Source organism: Harpia harpyja, chromosome 7, assembly GCF_026419915.1.
Source record: "Harpia harpyja isolate bHarHar1 chromosome 7, bHarHar1 primary haplotype, whole genome shotgun sequence".
Taxonomy (NCBI): domain Eukaryota; kingdom Metazoa; phylum Chordata; class Aves; order Accipitriformes; family Accipitridae; genus Harpia; species Harpia harpyja.
In genome coordinates this window covers 39,303,117-39,318,408 of record NC_068946.1, presented here as the reverse complement: position 1 = coordinate 39,318,408, position 15,292 = coordinate 39,303,117, and the positions used below count along the sequence as shown (strand labels likewise).

Below are 15,292 nucleotides of genomic sequence, written 5' to 3'. Positions count from 1 at the left end.
GGAACAGCAGCACAGCTGGCGGGGAGGGAAACGTGGGATGGGGGGTGAGCAGCTCTGGTCCCCCGTGCCAGGGCCAGCTGCGCATCGCCCCCCTCAAAGCCCACCCGGCACGGGGTGCAGGCAGCACTACCACCGCCTGAACCAGCTCCAGCCGGCGGACGCATCCCCGGTGCCCCCCGGGGTGGTGGGTGACACAAGTAGGGGGACAAGGAGCCTTATAAAAGTGTCACTACCAGACAAAAATGCCTTCGAGGGAGCTCAGCCTGCTTGTTTCACCAGAGGGGTGGTGATGGGACACCCTGCTTATAGCTCCGGGGCAGGGGGATGCTGCTGCGGTCTGAAGGAAAGGAAAACGACCCTGGCCAGAGGGCCGGAGCCTGGTGACAGAGCTGGTGACAGGCGGAGCTGGTGACAAGGGTGTCGGGGAAGTGCCGCAGGGCAGGGCGAGCGAGCGATGCCCTCGGGGGTGAGCCCTGCTGGGGGGTAGCCTCGCCATCTCAGTCCCCTGCACCCCCGACCTGCCCGCCCGGGCGAGGAGTTTGGCTCACCGGGGCCAGCTCCGGGGAGCGGCGGGGCTGCCGGCTGCCGCTACCACCGCCACCGCTCGCTGCCGGGGACCGGGGGGTGCCGCGCCGCCGGGCTCACCCGCGTTCCACCCCGGTCACAATGAGGGACGAGCCCGGGGCTCGGCGCTGCCCCCCCGCCCGCAGCCCGCCCGCTCCGGAGGAGGGAGCGTAGGATCCCCGCCGCGGCGGCACCGGGGACCGGCAAAGGCTGCAGCGCCCCGCCCGGTGGGTGACGTAGCGGGTGACGCAATGGGTGACGCGCGGCGGCGGGCGATGACGCGGGGGGGCGATGGGGCAGGCGCTGTGCGTCTGCTCCCGCGGCACCGTCAGCCTGGGGGGCGCGCGGTACCTCGTGCTCCACCGCTTGGCAGAGGGGTCCGCAGGGGGGCTGGGGCGCGGGGGGGCTCGGGCGTGGGGGGTCCACGGGCACGGGAGGATGCTTGGGCATAAGGGGGGGCTCGGGCATGGGGGGGGATGCTCGGGCGGGGGGGTGCTTGTGGATGGGGGGGTGCTGGGGCGGGGGGGGACGCTTGTGTATGGGGGGGTGCTCGGGCATGGGGGGTTGCTCGGGCTTGGGGGGTGCTTGTGGATGGGGGGGATGCTCGGGCATGGGGGGATGCTTGTGCATGGGGGGGATGCTCGGGCATAGGGGATGTTTGGGCTCGGGGGTGGAGGTGATGCTCAGGTATAGGGGATGTTTGGGCGCAGGGGGATGCTCAGGCATTGGGGTGATGCTCAGGCATGGGGGATGTGCTTGGGTGTGTGGGGGATGCTCAGGCATGGTGGGGAGATGCTTGAGCACAGGCGGTGTTTGGACATGGGGGAGATACTTGGCCATGGTGGGGGGAGATGCTTAAGCATAGCAGGGAGATGCTTGAGCATGTGCATGGAGGAGTCGTCTCATGCTGGGTGGCAGGGGTTTGTCATGCCCAGGAGTGGGTGCTTGGACCCACGGGAGTGAGGGTGATTGGGCCAGTGGGGTTGTTCATGCAGAGGGGGGAATGCTTTGGGTGCCCCCAAAGTGGGGGGAAGGTACATGCCTGGGGGGTTTTGATGGAGAGGGGTGCAGGCACCTGCTGCCCTCTGTCCCCCTCCCCTGGGTCCTCACAGTTGAGGCTGGGCACAGGGCCCTGATGTGGGTGCTGCAGCAGTGTGATACCCAGCCCACGCCACGCTCGGCTCCTCGCAGGGGCTTCAGCTATGTGGACCTGGTGGAGGGGCTGCGGGACGGTCGCTTCTATGCCCTGAAGCGCATCCTGTGCCATGACAAGGAGGACCGCCAGGCTGCCCTGCACGAGGTGGAGATGCATGGCCTCTTTGACCACCCCAACATCCTGCGCCTGGTGGCCCACTGCATGGTGGAGAAGGGTGCCAAGCATGAAGCTTGGCTCCTCCTGCCCTATGTGAAGGTGAGGGGGGCTCCCCTGGCCGCCCCCAACCCCTTGCCACCAGGAGCGGCAGTGGCGACCAGCTGCTTGCGTTTGCCAGGGAGGGACCCTGTGGCGCGAGGTGGAAGCACTGCGAGAGAAAGGGACCTTCATGCCAGAGCAGCGGATCCTCCTCATCCTCCATGGCATCTGCAGTGGGCTGCAAGCCATCCATGGCAAGGGCTACGCACACAGGTGGGAGGCCAGCAGCCCCAGCCAGGGGGGTTGGCAGGGGGCCCAGTGGGCAATCAGTGACATCCATCCCTGCAGGGACCTCAAGCCCACCAACGTGCTGCTGGATGAGGATGACCGGCCTGTGCTGATGGACCTGGGCTCCATGAACCGAGCTCGCATCGAAGTCAACAGCTCTCAGGAGGCCATGGCTGTGCAGGTGGGTGCCCTGGGACATCAGCCCACCAGCCTGTCACTGCCCCGAGCCCTTCATCCCCACCCTCACCCTCCTCTCTGCAGGACTGGGCTGCCCAGCGCTGCACCATCTCCTACCGTGCCCCCGAGCTCTTCACGGTGCCAAGCCAGTGCGTCATAGACGAGCGCACAGATATCTGGGTAAGGATCCAGCCCCCTGGTCCCCGGCCCCCTGCCACTGGGCTGCCCTGACCCCACCATGCTCCAGTCCCTAGGCTGCGTGCTGTACTGCATGATGTTTGGAGAGGGCCCTTACGACGCCATCTTCCAGAAGGGTGACAGCGTGGCTTTGGCGGTGCAGAACCCCGTTGTCGTGCCCCCCACGACCAGGTGAGGGCCTGGGGAGGGTGACCCTGCTCCTGAGCAGGCCCCTGTGCTGTATGCCTCGTGAAACATTCCCCCCCCCCCCCGCCATCTTTTCTCCAGGTACTCGGCTGCCTTGCAGCGCCTGCTCTCCTCCATGATGACGTTGAACCCCCAGGAGCGACCCAGCATAAGTGACATCCTCCACCAGCTGGATGGGCTGCAACCAGCACCGGCGGGACAGGACACCACGCAGATCTGAGCCTGTCCCACCCCGCGGTGGCGATGCGCCCCGAGGACAAGCCAGGGTAAAAGCAGCTGCCCTCGTCCCTGTGGAGCCATTGCAGAGGGGATTGCTGCACTCGGGGGAGAGCTGCTGCTCTGTGCCGGAGGTGTGTTGGATTTGGAGTGTTCTGTGCCCTGGATGCTGCTTCCTGGGACTTGGCCTGTGCCCCAGAACTGTGGACGTGTGACCTGCTGCTAAACACAGGGCCCTCACAGGCCACTGCTCCCCCCAGGGGTTGCAGAGGAGGATGCTGTGGGACCTCCCAGGTGATGGCAGCCGTGGCCCCACAGCTCTGCACCCCAGGAGGATCGCTCCTGACCAAGGGCAGAGCTGCAGTCTGGGTCCTAGTGTGGTGCTGGAGCAAGGTGGGGGGACCCAGCCCCCACTCCGCTGCTGCTCTCAGCACCAACATTGCCTTGTGTTTGGAATAAAAGATGTTCTTGCAGAGGTGTGCATGGCGCGTCTCTGTCTGCAGGGAGGGGGTCCCACCAGGGGCACGAGGAGAGGGGGGGCATGCTGTCGGGGTTGAGCGGCCAAGCGTTGCTGGAGGGGAAGGGCAGCGGGGGACAGCCCTGGTGGGGTGGCACAGCGGAGCATGAGCAGTAAGCAGGGAAAGTTAATCCCTGGCCCCAGCGCGCTCCTGATGGGAGTTCAGACAACTCTGCAGCTGGAGCCAGGCACCGCTGTCAGAGCCTCCAGGGCTGGGCACTGCGGGAAGGGGCTCAACACAGCACAGGCAGGCAGGCAGTGGCAGGGGTACAGGCAGAGCTTCTTAGCTGCCCAAGGAGAGGGGGGTGGGTGCCCAGGCTGGGGAGCTGCCAGAGCTTGGGAGGCAGGGGCAGCAGCCCTGCTCCAGTGGGGGCGAGCAGAGCCTGGGGACAGCACAACCATCCCAGCACTGGAGACACCCCCAAGCCCGGCTGGCTCCCTTGGCTGGATGGGCTCACTGGAACATGCAGCAGTTGGGCTGCCCACAGAGGGGGGATAAAAAAAGAGATGCAGACAAGCAGTTTCACAGGGAGCTTTCCCCTCCTTTAATCCTCTCACCACAACACAGGAGTAAAGCGGCCGCGGGGGTTCATGCCGCACTGGATGCCCTTTCGAGGTGCACCCGCTGCACCGCAGAGCCAGGCATGCTCCTTGTCCCACACTGTGGCCACAGGGACAGGGGTGCCAGACTGCTCCCACTACTTCAGCCACTATCCTTCCAGATGAGCCCACCCACCCTCGGGCTGCACATGGGGAGAAGTCCCAGCAGCCGCTGATCTTTTCCTGCTTAGGCCAAATCTGCTCCCCTGAGCTCCAGGATACAATGCGGGGCCATATACCATGGGGCCATATACCACACGAGGAAGCAGTACCCATCCCTGGCTGGAGCAGCGAGTGGGAGGGATGTGTGCCACAGCCCCAGGGAGCGGACCTAGGGGCTCTTACCTATGTGGGGAGCAAGCCAGAGCTGGAGCAGAGCACTGGGAGGAAGCATAGCAGCACCAGCAGCAGAGCTGAAGCACTCACCACACACCTGACCTGGCAAGAAACCGATACAGCTGGGGGGTTAGTGGGAGACACAGAGGCTCTGAAATGGTTTATTGCAAAGGGTTTCTGCAGGTAACACGGGGAAGGAGCACCGTCCTTTTTGCCAGGGCCTTCTCTACTCCTCGCCCTCCTCTTCATCCTCGTAGGAGTCCAGGCCCACCTCCTCGTAATCCTTCTCCAGAGCGGCCATGTCTTCCCGCGCCTCGGAGAACTCCCCTTCCTCCATGCCCTCGCCCACGTACCAGTGCACAAAGGCTCGCTTGGCGTACATCAGGTCGAACTTGTGGTCCAGGCGAGCCCAGGCCTCGGCGATGGCCGTGGTGTTGCTCAGCATGCAGACGGCGCGCTGCACCTTGGCCAGGTCCCCCCCCGGCACCACCGTGGGGGGCTGGTAGTTGATGCCCACCTTGAAGCCCGTGGGGCACCAGTCCACAAACTGGATGCTGCGCTTGGTCTTGATGGTGGCGATGGCAGCGTTGACGTCCTTGGGCACCACGTCCCCGCGGTACAGCAGGCAGCAGGCCATGTACTTGCCGTGGCGAGGGTCGCACTTCACCATCTGGTTGGCTGGCTCAAAGCAGGAGTTGGTGATCTCGGCCACCGACAGCTGCTCGTGATAGGCCTTCTCTGCGGAGATGACAGGGGCATAGGTGGCCAGGGGGAAATGGATGCGAGGGTAGGGCACCAGGTTGGTCTGGAACTCGGTCAGGTCGACGTTCAGGGCCCCGTCAAACCGCAGCGATGCTGTGATGGATGAGACGATCTGGCTGATGAGTCTGTTCAAGTTGGTGTAGGTTGGGCGCTCGATGTCCAGGTTCCTGCGGCAGATGTCGTAGATGGCTTCATTGTCCACCATAAAGGCGCAGTCCGAGTGCTCCAGTGTGGTGTGGGTTGTGAGGATGGAGTTGTAGGGCTCCACCACAGCGGTGGAGACCTGTGGTGCAGGGTAGATGGAGAACTCCAGCTTGGACTTCTTGCCATAGTCAACAGAGAGTCGCTCCATCAACAAGGAGGTGAATCCAGAGCCAGTGCCACCTCCAAAGCTGTGAAACACGAGGAATCCCTGGAGGCCTGTGCACTGGTCAGCCTGCAGAGACACGTGAGATTGCTCTGAGATGGATTTCTTTGTGAATGTCTGACTGTTCAGAAGTCCTTCAGGACCTGGTCCAGCCCAGCCATGGGCAGCTGCAGATCCCTCCCAGGGCACAGCAGGGCTTGCAGTGTGCTCCCACCCCCAGCGTGATGCTAGAGCCCAGCCCAGGGGGACATGTCCCCCCTCTGCAGTCACCTACCAGCTTCCGGATCCTGTCCAGCACTTGGTCGATGATCTCTTTGCCGATGGTGTAGTGCCCGCGGGCGTAGTTGTTGGCAGCATCCTCCTTGCCGGTGATCAGCTGCTCGGGGTGGAAGAGCTGGCGGTAGATTCCAGCCCGAACTTCATCTAGGAGAGAGCAGGGGAGGGTTGAGCCTGGTGGAGGCTGTTGGTTTAAACTGGCCGCCAAGCAGCCAAGTGGGTGTGAGCACCCATGTTTCGCCCCAGCTCCGCCTGCCGGGGGCACAGCCAAGGACCCACATGTCAGAAGGGCCACCACGGGCGTCAGGTTTCTCTGGCAGAGGGAGGTGGCTGCCACCTCCCTAGGCAGGAGCTCAGCTTCTCCCACCCATCCAGAGCTGCCTGCCCACAGTGTGCAGTGGCACAGCGGGAGCTGCCGTGCCGGTTGGGCTGGTTTCTCTTCATGCACGTGTGGTAGCAGAGACTACCAGCACCGCTGCCTCTAGGACACTTCAGGAACAAAAGCTAGTGCTCGGGTTTGTGGCTTCTCCTGAGGAACGGAGGGCCCTGGGGTTGAACCCGGTGCAGGATACTGGCAGCAGACCACGAGCACCAGCCACTTGCTACCCACCCAGGGCTGCACGCCAGGCTGTGCAAACTCCGGCACTCACCAATCACGGTGGGCTCCAGGTCCACGAAGATGGCCCGCGGGACATGCTTCCCAGCCCCGGTCTCACAGAAGAAGGTGGTGAAAGAGTCGTCCCCTCCACCGATGGTTTTGTCGCTGGGCATCTGCCCATCGGGCTGGATGCCGTGCTCCAGGCAGTACAGCTCCCAGCAGGTGTTGCCCATCTGGACGCCGGCCTGGCCGACGTGGACGGAGATGCACTCGCGCTGGGGAGGGGGAGGCAGGGTCAGACCCTGGCACAGCTCTGTCCTGCCCATCCCAGGGAGGGCTCTGCCTGGTGCCAGTGCCCCACAACCACCCGCATGGGACCTGCCCTAGCCAGCGACCCCAGGGAGCACATTTTCCTTTGGGTGGCCTCCCGCATGCCCCTAAGGGTCCTCACACGGCTGTCATTGCCCTCGGCCATGCACAGGCACCATGCCAGGTCGGGAGCTGCCCCTGGTGTCCCTCCCACTCAGCCGGCATTGGGAGCCACCAGCCCCACGGACTCTGGCCGGGGCTGTCCTCCAGCAGTGCAGGTAGCTGAGCCTGGCCCAACTCCCCTGCCTCAGCCACCCTGCCAGGCTCCCCAGCAGCCGCAACGCCTTCCCCATGCAGGGCAGCCCAGCGAGGTGCTGGGCTGAGCAGACACATGCTTAACCCATGAGGTGTAGCCAGCATGGGGAACCCCTCTGCCTGCTGCTCCAGAGCCAGGTTAGCACTCAGCCTCCTGGGGCAAGGGGCCTTGGGAATGCGAGGGCAGTGGGAGGCAGCCGCAGGAGGGCTGTCTGTGAAGCCCAGTAGTGTGCGAGGCAGTACAGAGACTCCTCAAGCTATGCAGTCCCAACCCCATGCTGCAAAACTCAGGTGGGCAGAAGCGCCGAGGAGCAGGCTGCGAGCTGGAGGTGTGCCTCCTGTGCTCCCTTCCTGCAGGTGCAGGCCTGCTCCACTACCCCGGCATCCCTCCTCTGCTAGCCCTAGCATCCCCGCATCACTACTCCCGGCACCCCCGCTCCCCCAGGCAGGACACCACAACTCAGCCTGGGGGTCCCGGAGCTCCTCCCTCCTGCATTCCCCGACTGCGTAGCGCTCTAAGCCGCGATGGGGTCTGTGCCCCGGTCCAGCGCTGGGGGAGAACAAGGACTCCTGCCTCCTCCGGGAGGAGGGCCGGGGCAGCCTCAGCCGGCCGGGAGGAAGGCCGGCCCGGGGCAGGGTCCCCGGCAGAGCCCGGTCAGTGCCGCAGCGGGCCGGGCGCTGCGCCTCCTGGCACGGCCCGGTGTGCCTCCCCCACGAGCCGCTAAATATAGCCCCGGCCCCAGGCGAGGGCAGCGGCGATTGCCCGGTTTGGACAGCGGCCCCGGCCCGCTCTGCCGCTACCAGACCCCCGGGGGACGGGACGGGACCGACCGGAGGGACGGGACCCCCGCGCCCGCCCCCACAGGGCGCCCGCTTGCCGCGGGGGGAGCTCCGCCGAGCGCCCAGCTCCGGCCCCCGGTGCCCGGCTGGTGCCTCCACCCCCGGCAGCTGTCCCCGTCCATCCGCGGCCACCGTTCCACACCGGAGGGGTCACCCCCCTCCATCCTCAGCGCCCCCTCCGCTGCGGCGGCGGGGGGAACCCAGGCGCCCCAAGACCGGTAGCGGCGGGGGGGGGGGGGGGGCGGGCAGAAGCGGCGGGGGGGGCACGGCTGCCCCCGGACAGGGGCCGGTGGGGCTGTCCAAGGTCACGGCGGGGAAGGAGGGGGCGCGTCGCTGCGGCTCCGCCGTGCCCGGTGCTCCAGGGGCGCTGCCGGGCGCCCCCCGCCCCGCCGCCCGGCCCGCACTCACCATGCTGCGGCTGGGGGTCCGGGCTCTCCCGGCGGCTCGGTGCGGCGGGGCTCGGCGCGGCGGAGCTCGGCGCGGAGCTGCGGCTGCTGCAATCCCCGCCGCAGCGCCCTCTTATAGGTGGGAGGGGCTTGGTGCCGCCACGCCCCCTTCATTTGGGTACATTTGCATGCGGGGCGGGAGTACTCACTTCAAGGGAAGCGGGAGCCTGCCTGGGTCCCTCCCGGCTGCGGAGGACCCCCAAGGTGTAGGGACCGGGATCGCTCTGCCTCCTCTGCCGGGAAGGAAGCGGGGGGCATCCAGCCAGGCTGCGGGCAGGTCAGGGCTCCAGCCGTCAGGGGTTACAGGCGGTGCTCAGCCACCAGGATGGGGGCCGGAGCAGGTACAGCAGCCCCTACCCTGCTCTGCCACCAGCTCCCCGGCACTGCAGGCTTCCTGGGATTTAGGGACACCCCGAGACCACCTGGGTCTCTAGACCAGGAGAAAGGAGGAGAAATGTGTCAGGCTCTGGAGCCCAGGGTGACCCCAAACCTCACTTTGCCATCAGTACTTGGGGAACCTCTGACCGAGGGCTGCCCTTCTTTCCCGGCGGGGACAGGCAGGCAGTGCCACACACCTCCGTGAGACTGCAGATCAGCACGACAAATCTGGGCTGGGGGGCTAGCCCAGCTGCAAAAAAAGGGTCATTGCAGCCCGTTTGCTATTAATGACTTGTAACTACACTCAGAGAAGCAGCTCCGTTTGAGCCCCGGCTAGCACAGCCTCCCCCGCTGGGGCCAGGGCTGATCCTGCTGCTGAGAATGTGTGGACCTCCAGCCTGGCTGCCGGCTGGGTGAAAGGCAGATCCCAGCACCCCAGCCTCGCATGCTACGTGCAGCAGGGAGAGGGCTCTGTCCTTGCTGCCAGGGCATGGGCTCACACAGCTTTCCCTGCCCATGGGGATGGGGGCTCTGCTGCTCAGTAGCGTGCCAGGAGACACTGCTGTGTCCCTCTGCAGCAGGGTCCAGATCAGAGGCGCAGGATAACCTTTAGAAAAAAAGTAATAGGGCACAATTCCAATTCCTGCATGCTTCCAGCAGCAGAGTCAGGTCTCTGAAGACACAGGGAGAAGGTGTCTCTGCAATGGGATTACCCTGGAGGAGCAGGGTCCTTCCTTGCCCCACACTTAGACCTCGGTAAGGAGCGGATCAGAGCAGTGCCCAGCATGAGGGGCAGCAACTCCTGCCCTGGCACAGCAGCAGGCACCACTCAGTCTGAGCCCAGCACTCTGGTCACGGGCATGGGGAACAGTGCCAGCAGCCCTGCACAGTGGGACGAGTGCCTGGCTGCGCTCCAGCAATCCATGCAGCCCGGGGCTGGCTCACACTTTCCCCTCCAGCTGACACGGGTGCATGCCGGGAGGAGGAGGGCAGGGGAGGACAGCCCCTGTGGGTCAATGTAGCTGGAGCATTAGTGATAAGCAGGGAAAATTAATCTCTGGACCCAGCATGCTGGATAATGGGTAACACAAATCTCCAGTCTGCAGCTGGAGCCAGGAGCTGGTGTTCAGACTTACTGCCAGGCAGGGCAGGGAGAGGGCTCAGCACAGGGACAATGCAGAAGATGAGTTGGGACAGGCAGAGTGGGGCGATGTGTCCCAGGGTGATGGCAGAGCACTGGTGGAGCCAGGCAGGGAGTGGGCAGAGGTGCTCCCAGACAGAGGACCCTATGCCTGAGCTAGGTGCGTCTCCCATCACATCATCAGCATTCCTCAGGTCCCTTTGATGGACGTGCTTGGGCACTTTCCCAGAGCACGCCATGTGTCCTGGCCATAACCCCCAGGTAGAGGGCTCTTACCTATGTGGGGAGCAAGCCAGAGCTGGAGCAGAGCACTGGGAGGAAGCATAGCAGCACCAGCAGCAGAGCTGAAGCACTCACCACACACCTGACCTGGCAAGAAACCGATACAGCTGGGGGGTTAGTGGGAGACACAGAGGCTCTGAAATGGTTTATTGCAAAGGGTTTCTGCAGGTAACACGGGGAAGGAGCACCGTCCTTTTTGCCAGGGCCTTCTCTACTCCTCGCCCTCCTCTTCATCCTCGTAGGAGTCCAGGCCCACCTCCTCGTAATCCTTCTCCAGAGCGGCCATGTCTTCCCGCGCCTCGGAGAACTCCCCTTCCTCCATGCCCTCGCCCACGTACCAGTGCACAAAGGCTCGCTTGGCGTACATCAGGTCGAACTTGTGGTCCAGGCGAGCCCAGGCCTCGGCGATGGCCGTGGTGTTGCTCAGCATGCAGACGGCGCGCTGCACCTTGGCCAGGTCCCCCCCCGGCACCACCGTGGGGGGCTGGTAGTTGATGCCCACCTTGAAGCCCGTGGGGCACCAGTCCACAAACTGGATGCTGCGCTTGGTCTTGATGGTGGCGATGGCAGCGTTGACGTCCTTGGGCACCACGTCCCCGCGGTACAGCAGGCAGCAGGCCATGTACTTGCCGTGGCGAGGGTCGCACTTCACCATCTGGTTGGCTGGCTCAAAGCAGGAGTTGGTGATCTCGGCCACCGACAGCTGCTCGTGATAAGCTCTCTCAGCCGAAACCACTGGAGCATAGGTGGCCAGGGGGAAATGGATGCGAGGGTAGGGCACCAGGTTGGTCTGGAACTCGGTCAGGTCGACGTTCAGGGCCCCATCAAACCGCAGTGATGCTGTGATGGATGAGACAACCTGGCTGATGAGTCTGTTCAAGTTGGTGTAGGTTGGGCGCTCAATGTCCAGGTTCCTGCGGCAGATGTCATAGATGGCTTCATTGTCCACCATAAAGGCGCAGTCCGAGTGCTCCAGTGTGCTGTGTGTGGTGAGAATGGAGTTGTAGGGCTCCACCACAGCGGTGGAGACCTGTGGTGCAGGGTAGATGGAGAACTCCAGCTTGGACTTCTTGCCATAGTCAACAGAGAGTCGCTCCATCAACAAGGAGGTGAATCCGGAGCCAGTGCCCCCTCCAAAACTACGAAATACGAGGAATCCCTGGAGGCCTGTGCACTGGTCAGCCTGCAAAGAGAGCCAAGTAAGATTCCTCCAAGCACTGACTTTGCTGGAGGGAAGTTTCAAACTTTTGCTTGGGCAGTCACAGATCCTTCCCAGGGCACAGCAGCACTCCCCCCATGCTCCCACCCCCAGCGTGATGCTGGAGCCCAGCCCAGGGGGACATGTGCCCCCTCTGCAGTCACCTACCAGCTTCCGGATCCTGTCCAGCACTTGGTCGATGATCTCTTTGCCGATGGTGTAGTGCCCACGGGCGTAGTTGTTGGCAGCATCCTCCTTGCCGGTGATCATCTGTTCAGGGTGGAAGAGCTGGCGGTAGACTCCTCCCCGAACCTCGTCTAGGAGAGGTTGGCACAATGTCAGAGGTTTTCTAACTCGCCCAGGGGTAAGGTGGCAGGAGTCACACTAGGGACTGTCCCATAGTGGGTTGTTCCCAGAGATAGTGACCATTGTCACTGCCCAACTGAGGTACACTCACCAATCACGGTGGGCTCCAGGTCCACGAAGATGGCCCGCGGGACATGCTTCCCAGCCCCGGTCTCACAGAAGAAGGTGGTGAAAGAGTCATCCCCTCCACCGATGGTTTTGTCGCTGGGCATCTGCCCATCGGGCTGGATGCCGTGCTCCAGGCAGTACAGCTCCCAGCAGGTGTTGCCCATCTGGACGCCGGCCTGGCCGACGTGGACGGAGATGCACTCGCGCTGGGGAGGGGGAGGCAGGGTCAGATCCCAGCCGGGACCACAAACGCAATTGCTTCAGGTGGTGCACAACCCAGGCAGGGCAGCCCAGGCCCTTGTCGGCTTGTTCGAGCCACACTGTGCTATAGCCTGGGTGCCTTGTGTCCATCCCAGTCTGCTGCCCTCTCCCAAATCTGGTGCTCTGCCTCCCATCACTGGACTGCCCACCTCAGGGGTCCAGGGAAGATGGAGACCCATCTGCTGGAGCCCAGGACACCAGGCCAGCACGTTCCCTGGACTGCCTTACCCACAGCCCTGGGAAGCACCCAGGGACCATCTTCTCCATTGCCCAAACACCCACTTGGCTTAAGGGCTGGGGCCCTGCAGCAGCTGGCATGGCCCTTACTGCTACTGGCGTGACAAAGCATCACCCGGGCGCTGGGAGCTGACGGCACTGAGGATGGGTGCCCAGCAAGGCGGGGGATTTGCAGCAGTGAACAGTTGCCATGCTCTGAGGCTCAGCTTCCCTAAATTAGCTCTGGAGGAGGAGGAAGCATTAGCTGCACTTAACTGAACCAAAGGGCTGAGGTGGGAGGGTCCTCTAGCTCAGGGCTTCAAGGGCAGCCTCAGGTCCCTCATGGGAGGCCAGGCTGAGGTGGGCTCTGCAGTCTTGCTCCCTCCAGGTGAGGCACCCCAGAGCCTGCAGCCCTTTCACCAAGAACCAAAATATTCAGTGCCTCAGCCCTGCTGTTGCCAAGCACTTGGATGCGTCATCAGGCACGACTGAGGCGGAGGAGCATCCAAACCAAACCGGATTTCCAGAGCCATGGGTGCCCCACAGTGATTCAGCTGGCAGGAAGCCGGTGGAGCCAGCCATTTTGCGCTCAGGAGCACGGCAACGACGGCCGTCCGAGGAAGTTGCACAGGTTACAGCAAGTCCTGGCTCTCTGCATCTAGGGTGCTTTTGGTGCTGCATTTCAGAGGCAGCAGTGACAGTGAGGGATGACAGGAAAATAAGCCCTTGATACCCATGGTGAGAGGCAGAATTTCATCTCCCCACCTTTCCCAAAGCTGAGGTGCAAGGGGCAGCAAAGTGGCGCCCTACTTATCCTTCCCAGCAGGTCCATAAAGGTTTTGTAGCAACAAGGAGCCAACGGTAAGTCCTGAGGAAGCTCCAGGACCCTCAGCAGAAGTGCACAGCAAGCACTTGACACAGCTGCAAGCACCTCTGGATGACCACAAGAAAGAAGAGACGAGAAAGGACTCCTCCCTGGCCAAGGACCTTGCAAATCAGAGCGGAGGGCAGAGGGTTATGCTGGCTACCGCACTTCATCCCGCCAACATCCAGCAGCCAGGACTGACTTTGTGGGACCCAGCCCTGACAACAGGCTGGGCAAAGCCCAGCAGCACCAGGGACGCAGCACTGCTGGTCACCAGCTGGCAGACTGCCTTCTTCGTGGCAAGGTCTGGCTCAGGAAGGGCAGGGAGCACAGCCCCGTGGGGCAGCAGGGAGTGTGCCTGGGCACCCTGGGGCTGGGGTACTCTCCAGAGCAGCCAGAGAGCTCAGGGGCCAGAGCTCGCAGCAGGACCATGGCAGCAGGGCAGCCTGGAGGCTCACCCACAGTGATGCCCACCCATGGGTTGGACCCTGGCACCCGAGGTGCAGGGCAGTGGGTGAAGCCACAGCTTGCTCCTGGGGCTCAGCTGTGGGTCTGCAGCATGGGGGGCTGGCAGACTGGGCGCGCTCCCCCCAGCGGGAGGTGTTACCAGGGGAGATGGGCAGGAACAGTGGCTATTAAAAGGGAGGAGAGGTGAGAGGGTCAGCCCAAACGCCAGTCTCCGCACACGGCCGGGTTTGGCTAGTGGCCTCCTCGCCTCAGACATGTCAGACGGGTGCAAGGGGGATGCTCAAAGGAGGGAGGCTGCTGAGTGCCGGGGAGGGAGCAGCTCAGAAAGGGCTGAAGCCAGGCAGAGGCAGGGCAAGCACAGAGGGTACTCTCATCACCCGCACCCCTGGGCTCCCAGGGGAGCCCCCCCCGTGAAGCTATGGGGGTCGCAGCCTGCTCCGGGGAGGGCCCCGCCGGGGTTCCCCCCACTCCTGGGGACACCCTCGGGACCGGAGGGAGGGGGCAGCCCGGGGCCGGCACTCACCATGATGCCGCCGCCGCACGACCTGCCTCTCCCCGGGCTGCAGCAGCTCCGCACGGCCGGGACGGCCGCGCCGCCGCCGCCTTATACCGGGGGCGGCACCGGCGCTCTGGGGCGGGCCGCCCCGCCCCAGACGGTTCCGTGCGTTTGCATAAATTTGCGTGCATTGCGCGTATTTGCATACTTTTGCATAGATGCGGCTCTGCTGTCCGGCAGCCGGCTGGGTGCATTGGTGGAGTCACCGAGGAGCAGCACCCCCCCGGACCCCCCGCTCCCTGCCTCGCAGGGGCCACGGGAGACCCGGGAGTTCCCTCGGGGGACGGGCATGGGGGCATAAGGGTTGGTCTTACTACGCTTGCCGGTCTTGGCAGAGGGGCTTCCGCTGAGGGGCAGAGATGGCACGTTCTTGGTGGGTGTCCTGCTGGTGCGAGGCACCATCCAGGCATTAACCCGGAGAGACTTTGGGAGCTGAGGAAGGAAAAGCAGCAAAGAACCTGGCTCAGGTCTTCCCTCCTGGTGGGGGTAGGTGCTGATGTGATCCCTGGGTGAGCACAGAGCTGGGTCTCTGCCAGCCACTCAAGGTCCCTGAGCAACACCCGGGAGAAACTCTTCAGAGACAAGCACAAGCTTTCCCAGCCTCTGTGGAGATCGGTGAGGAAAAAGCAGGAAAACTCCATTCTGTCCTTTGCCGCAAGCCCCTTAAGGACAGTTGTGCCCCAGCACTGTGTCTGAAAGCCCTGCCTGCCGATGGGCTCCTCCTTCTCCAGCCTGACTCTGCTTTACCTCCTGGTTTTGATCTGATTTCACAAAGCTTTATGAAATGACTGGGGATGAGGAGAGCTTGGAGCAAGTCGAAGGGGGTCTCTTTGCAGTGACTTCACTGATGTCTGGCTTTGCTACAACAAATAATATGTCCATCCTTTCCTCCCCCCTCCAAAATGCTCGCAGCATCCACTGCAGTGCAGAACCAGCCTTGCCTCTGCCTGAGCCCTCTGACTTAATGAGTTTTTGCTGAAAGGCGCTGTCATCTCTCAGCTCTCTCTGAAAGTTGGAAGCTGGACCTAAATTATCCACCCACAATAGCCTTTCTTTGTGCCTGAGTCACCTGGAAAGTGTCACCTTCACTGATGAACACGTGTAAAG

General features: G+C 63.5%; 3 protein-coding genes across 3 annotated transcripts; 1 reads left to right on the top strand and 2 right to left on the bottom strand.

Moving 5' to 3' along the window:
• The first annotated feature begins 9 nt into the window (after positions 1-9).
• STK16 (serine/threonine kinase 16) lies at positions 10-3,453 on the top strand. Its single transcript, XM_052792559.1, has 7 exons — positions 10-941; positions 1,756-1,975; positions 2,055-2,188; positions 2,264-2,384; positions 2,465-2,560; positions 2,628-2,749; positions 2,846-3,453. Exons 1-7 carry the CDS (start codon positions 856-858, stop codon positions 2,982-2,984), a joined length of 918 nt encoding a protein of 305 aa, XP_052648519.1. The 5' UTR covers positions 10-855; the 3' UTR covers positions 2,985-3,453.
• Positions 3,454-4,018: 565 nt separating this feature from the next.
• LOC128144233 (tubulin alpha-5 chain) lies at positions 4,019-8,450 on the bottom strand. The gene is made up of 4 exons (XM_052792730.1): positions 8,309-8,450; positions 6,489-6,711; positions 5,837-5,985; positions 4,019-5,631 (listed from the first exon to the last, which is right to left on the bottom strand). The coding sequence occupies exons 1-4, from the start codon at positions 8,309-8,311 to the stop codon at positions 4,660-4,662; spliced, it is 1,347 nt and encodes a 448-aa protein (XP_052648690.1). The 5' UTR covers positions 8,312-8,450; the 3' UTR covers positions 4,019-4,659.
• Positions 8,451-10,262: 1,812 nt separating this feature from the next.
• Positions 10,263-14,254, bottom strand: LOC128144241 (tubulin alpha-5 chain-like). Its single transcript, XM_052792747.1, has 4 exons — positions 14,153-14,254; positions 11,803-12,025; positions 11,514-11,662; positions 10,263-11,330 (listed from the first exon to the last, which is right to left on the bottom strand). The coding sequence occupies exons 1-4, from the start codon at positions 14,153-14,155 to the stop codon at positions 10,359-10,361; spliced, it is 1,347 nt and encodes a 448-aa protein (XP_052648707.1). The 5' UTR covers positions 14,156-14,254; the 3' UTR covers positions 10,263-10,358.
• Between the last annotated feature and the right edge of the window lie 1,038 nt (positions 14,255-15,292).

Coding starts and splice junctions, on each gene's coding strand:
- STK16 (XM_052792559.1), top strand. CDS start 856: ATGGGGCAGGCGCTGTGCGTCTGCTCCCGCGGCACCGTCAGCCTGGGG. Junction 1,976..2,054: donor TCCTCCTGCCCTATGTGAAG/GTGAGGGGGGCT, acceptor TGCGTTTGCCAG/GGAGGGACCCTGTGGCGCGA. Junction 2,385..2,464: donor AGGAGGCCATGGCTGTGCAG/GTGGGTGCCCTG, acceptor TCCTCTCTGCAG/GACTGGGCTGCCCAGCGCTG.
- LOC128144233 (XM_052792730.1), bottom strand. Junction 5,986..6,488: donor CCTGGAGCCCACCGTGATTG/GTGAGTGCCGGA, acceptor GCTCTCTCCTAG/ATGAAGTTCGGGCTGGAATC. Junction 5,632..5,836: donor TGGACAGGATCCGGAAGCTG/GTAGGTGACTGC, acceptor GTGTCTCTGCAG/GCTGACCAGTGCACAGGCCT.
- LOC128144241 (XM_052792747.1), bottom strand. Junction 11,663..11,802: donor CCTGGAGCCCACCGTGATTG/GTGAGTGTACCT, acceptor AACCTCTCCTAG/ACGAGGTTCGGGGAGGAGTC. Junction 11,331..11,513: donor TGGACAGGATCCGGAAGCTG/GTAGGTGACTGC, acceptor CTCTCTTTGCAG/GCTGACCAGTGCACAGGCCT.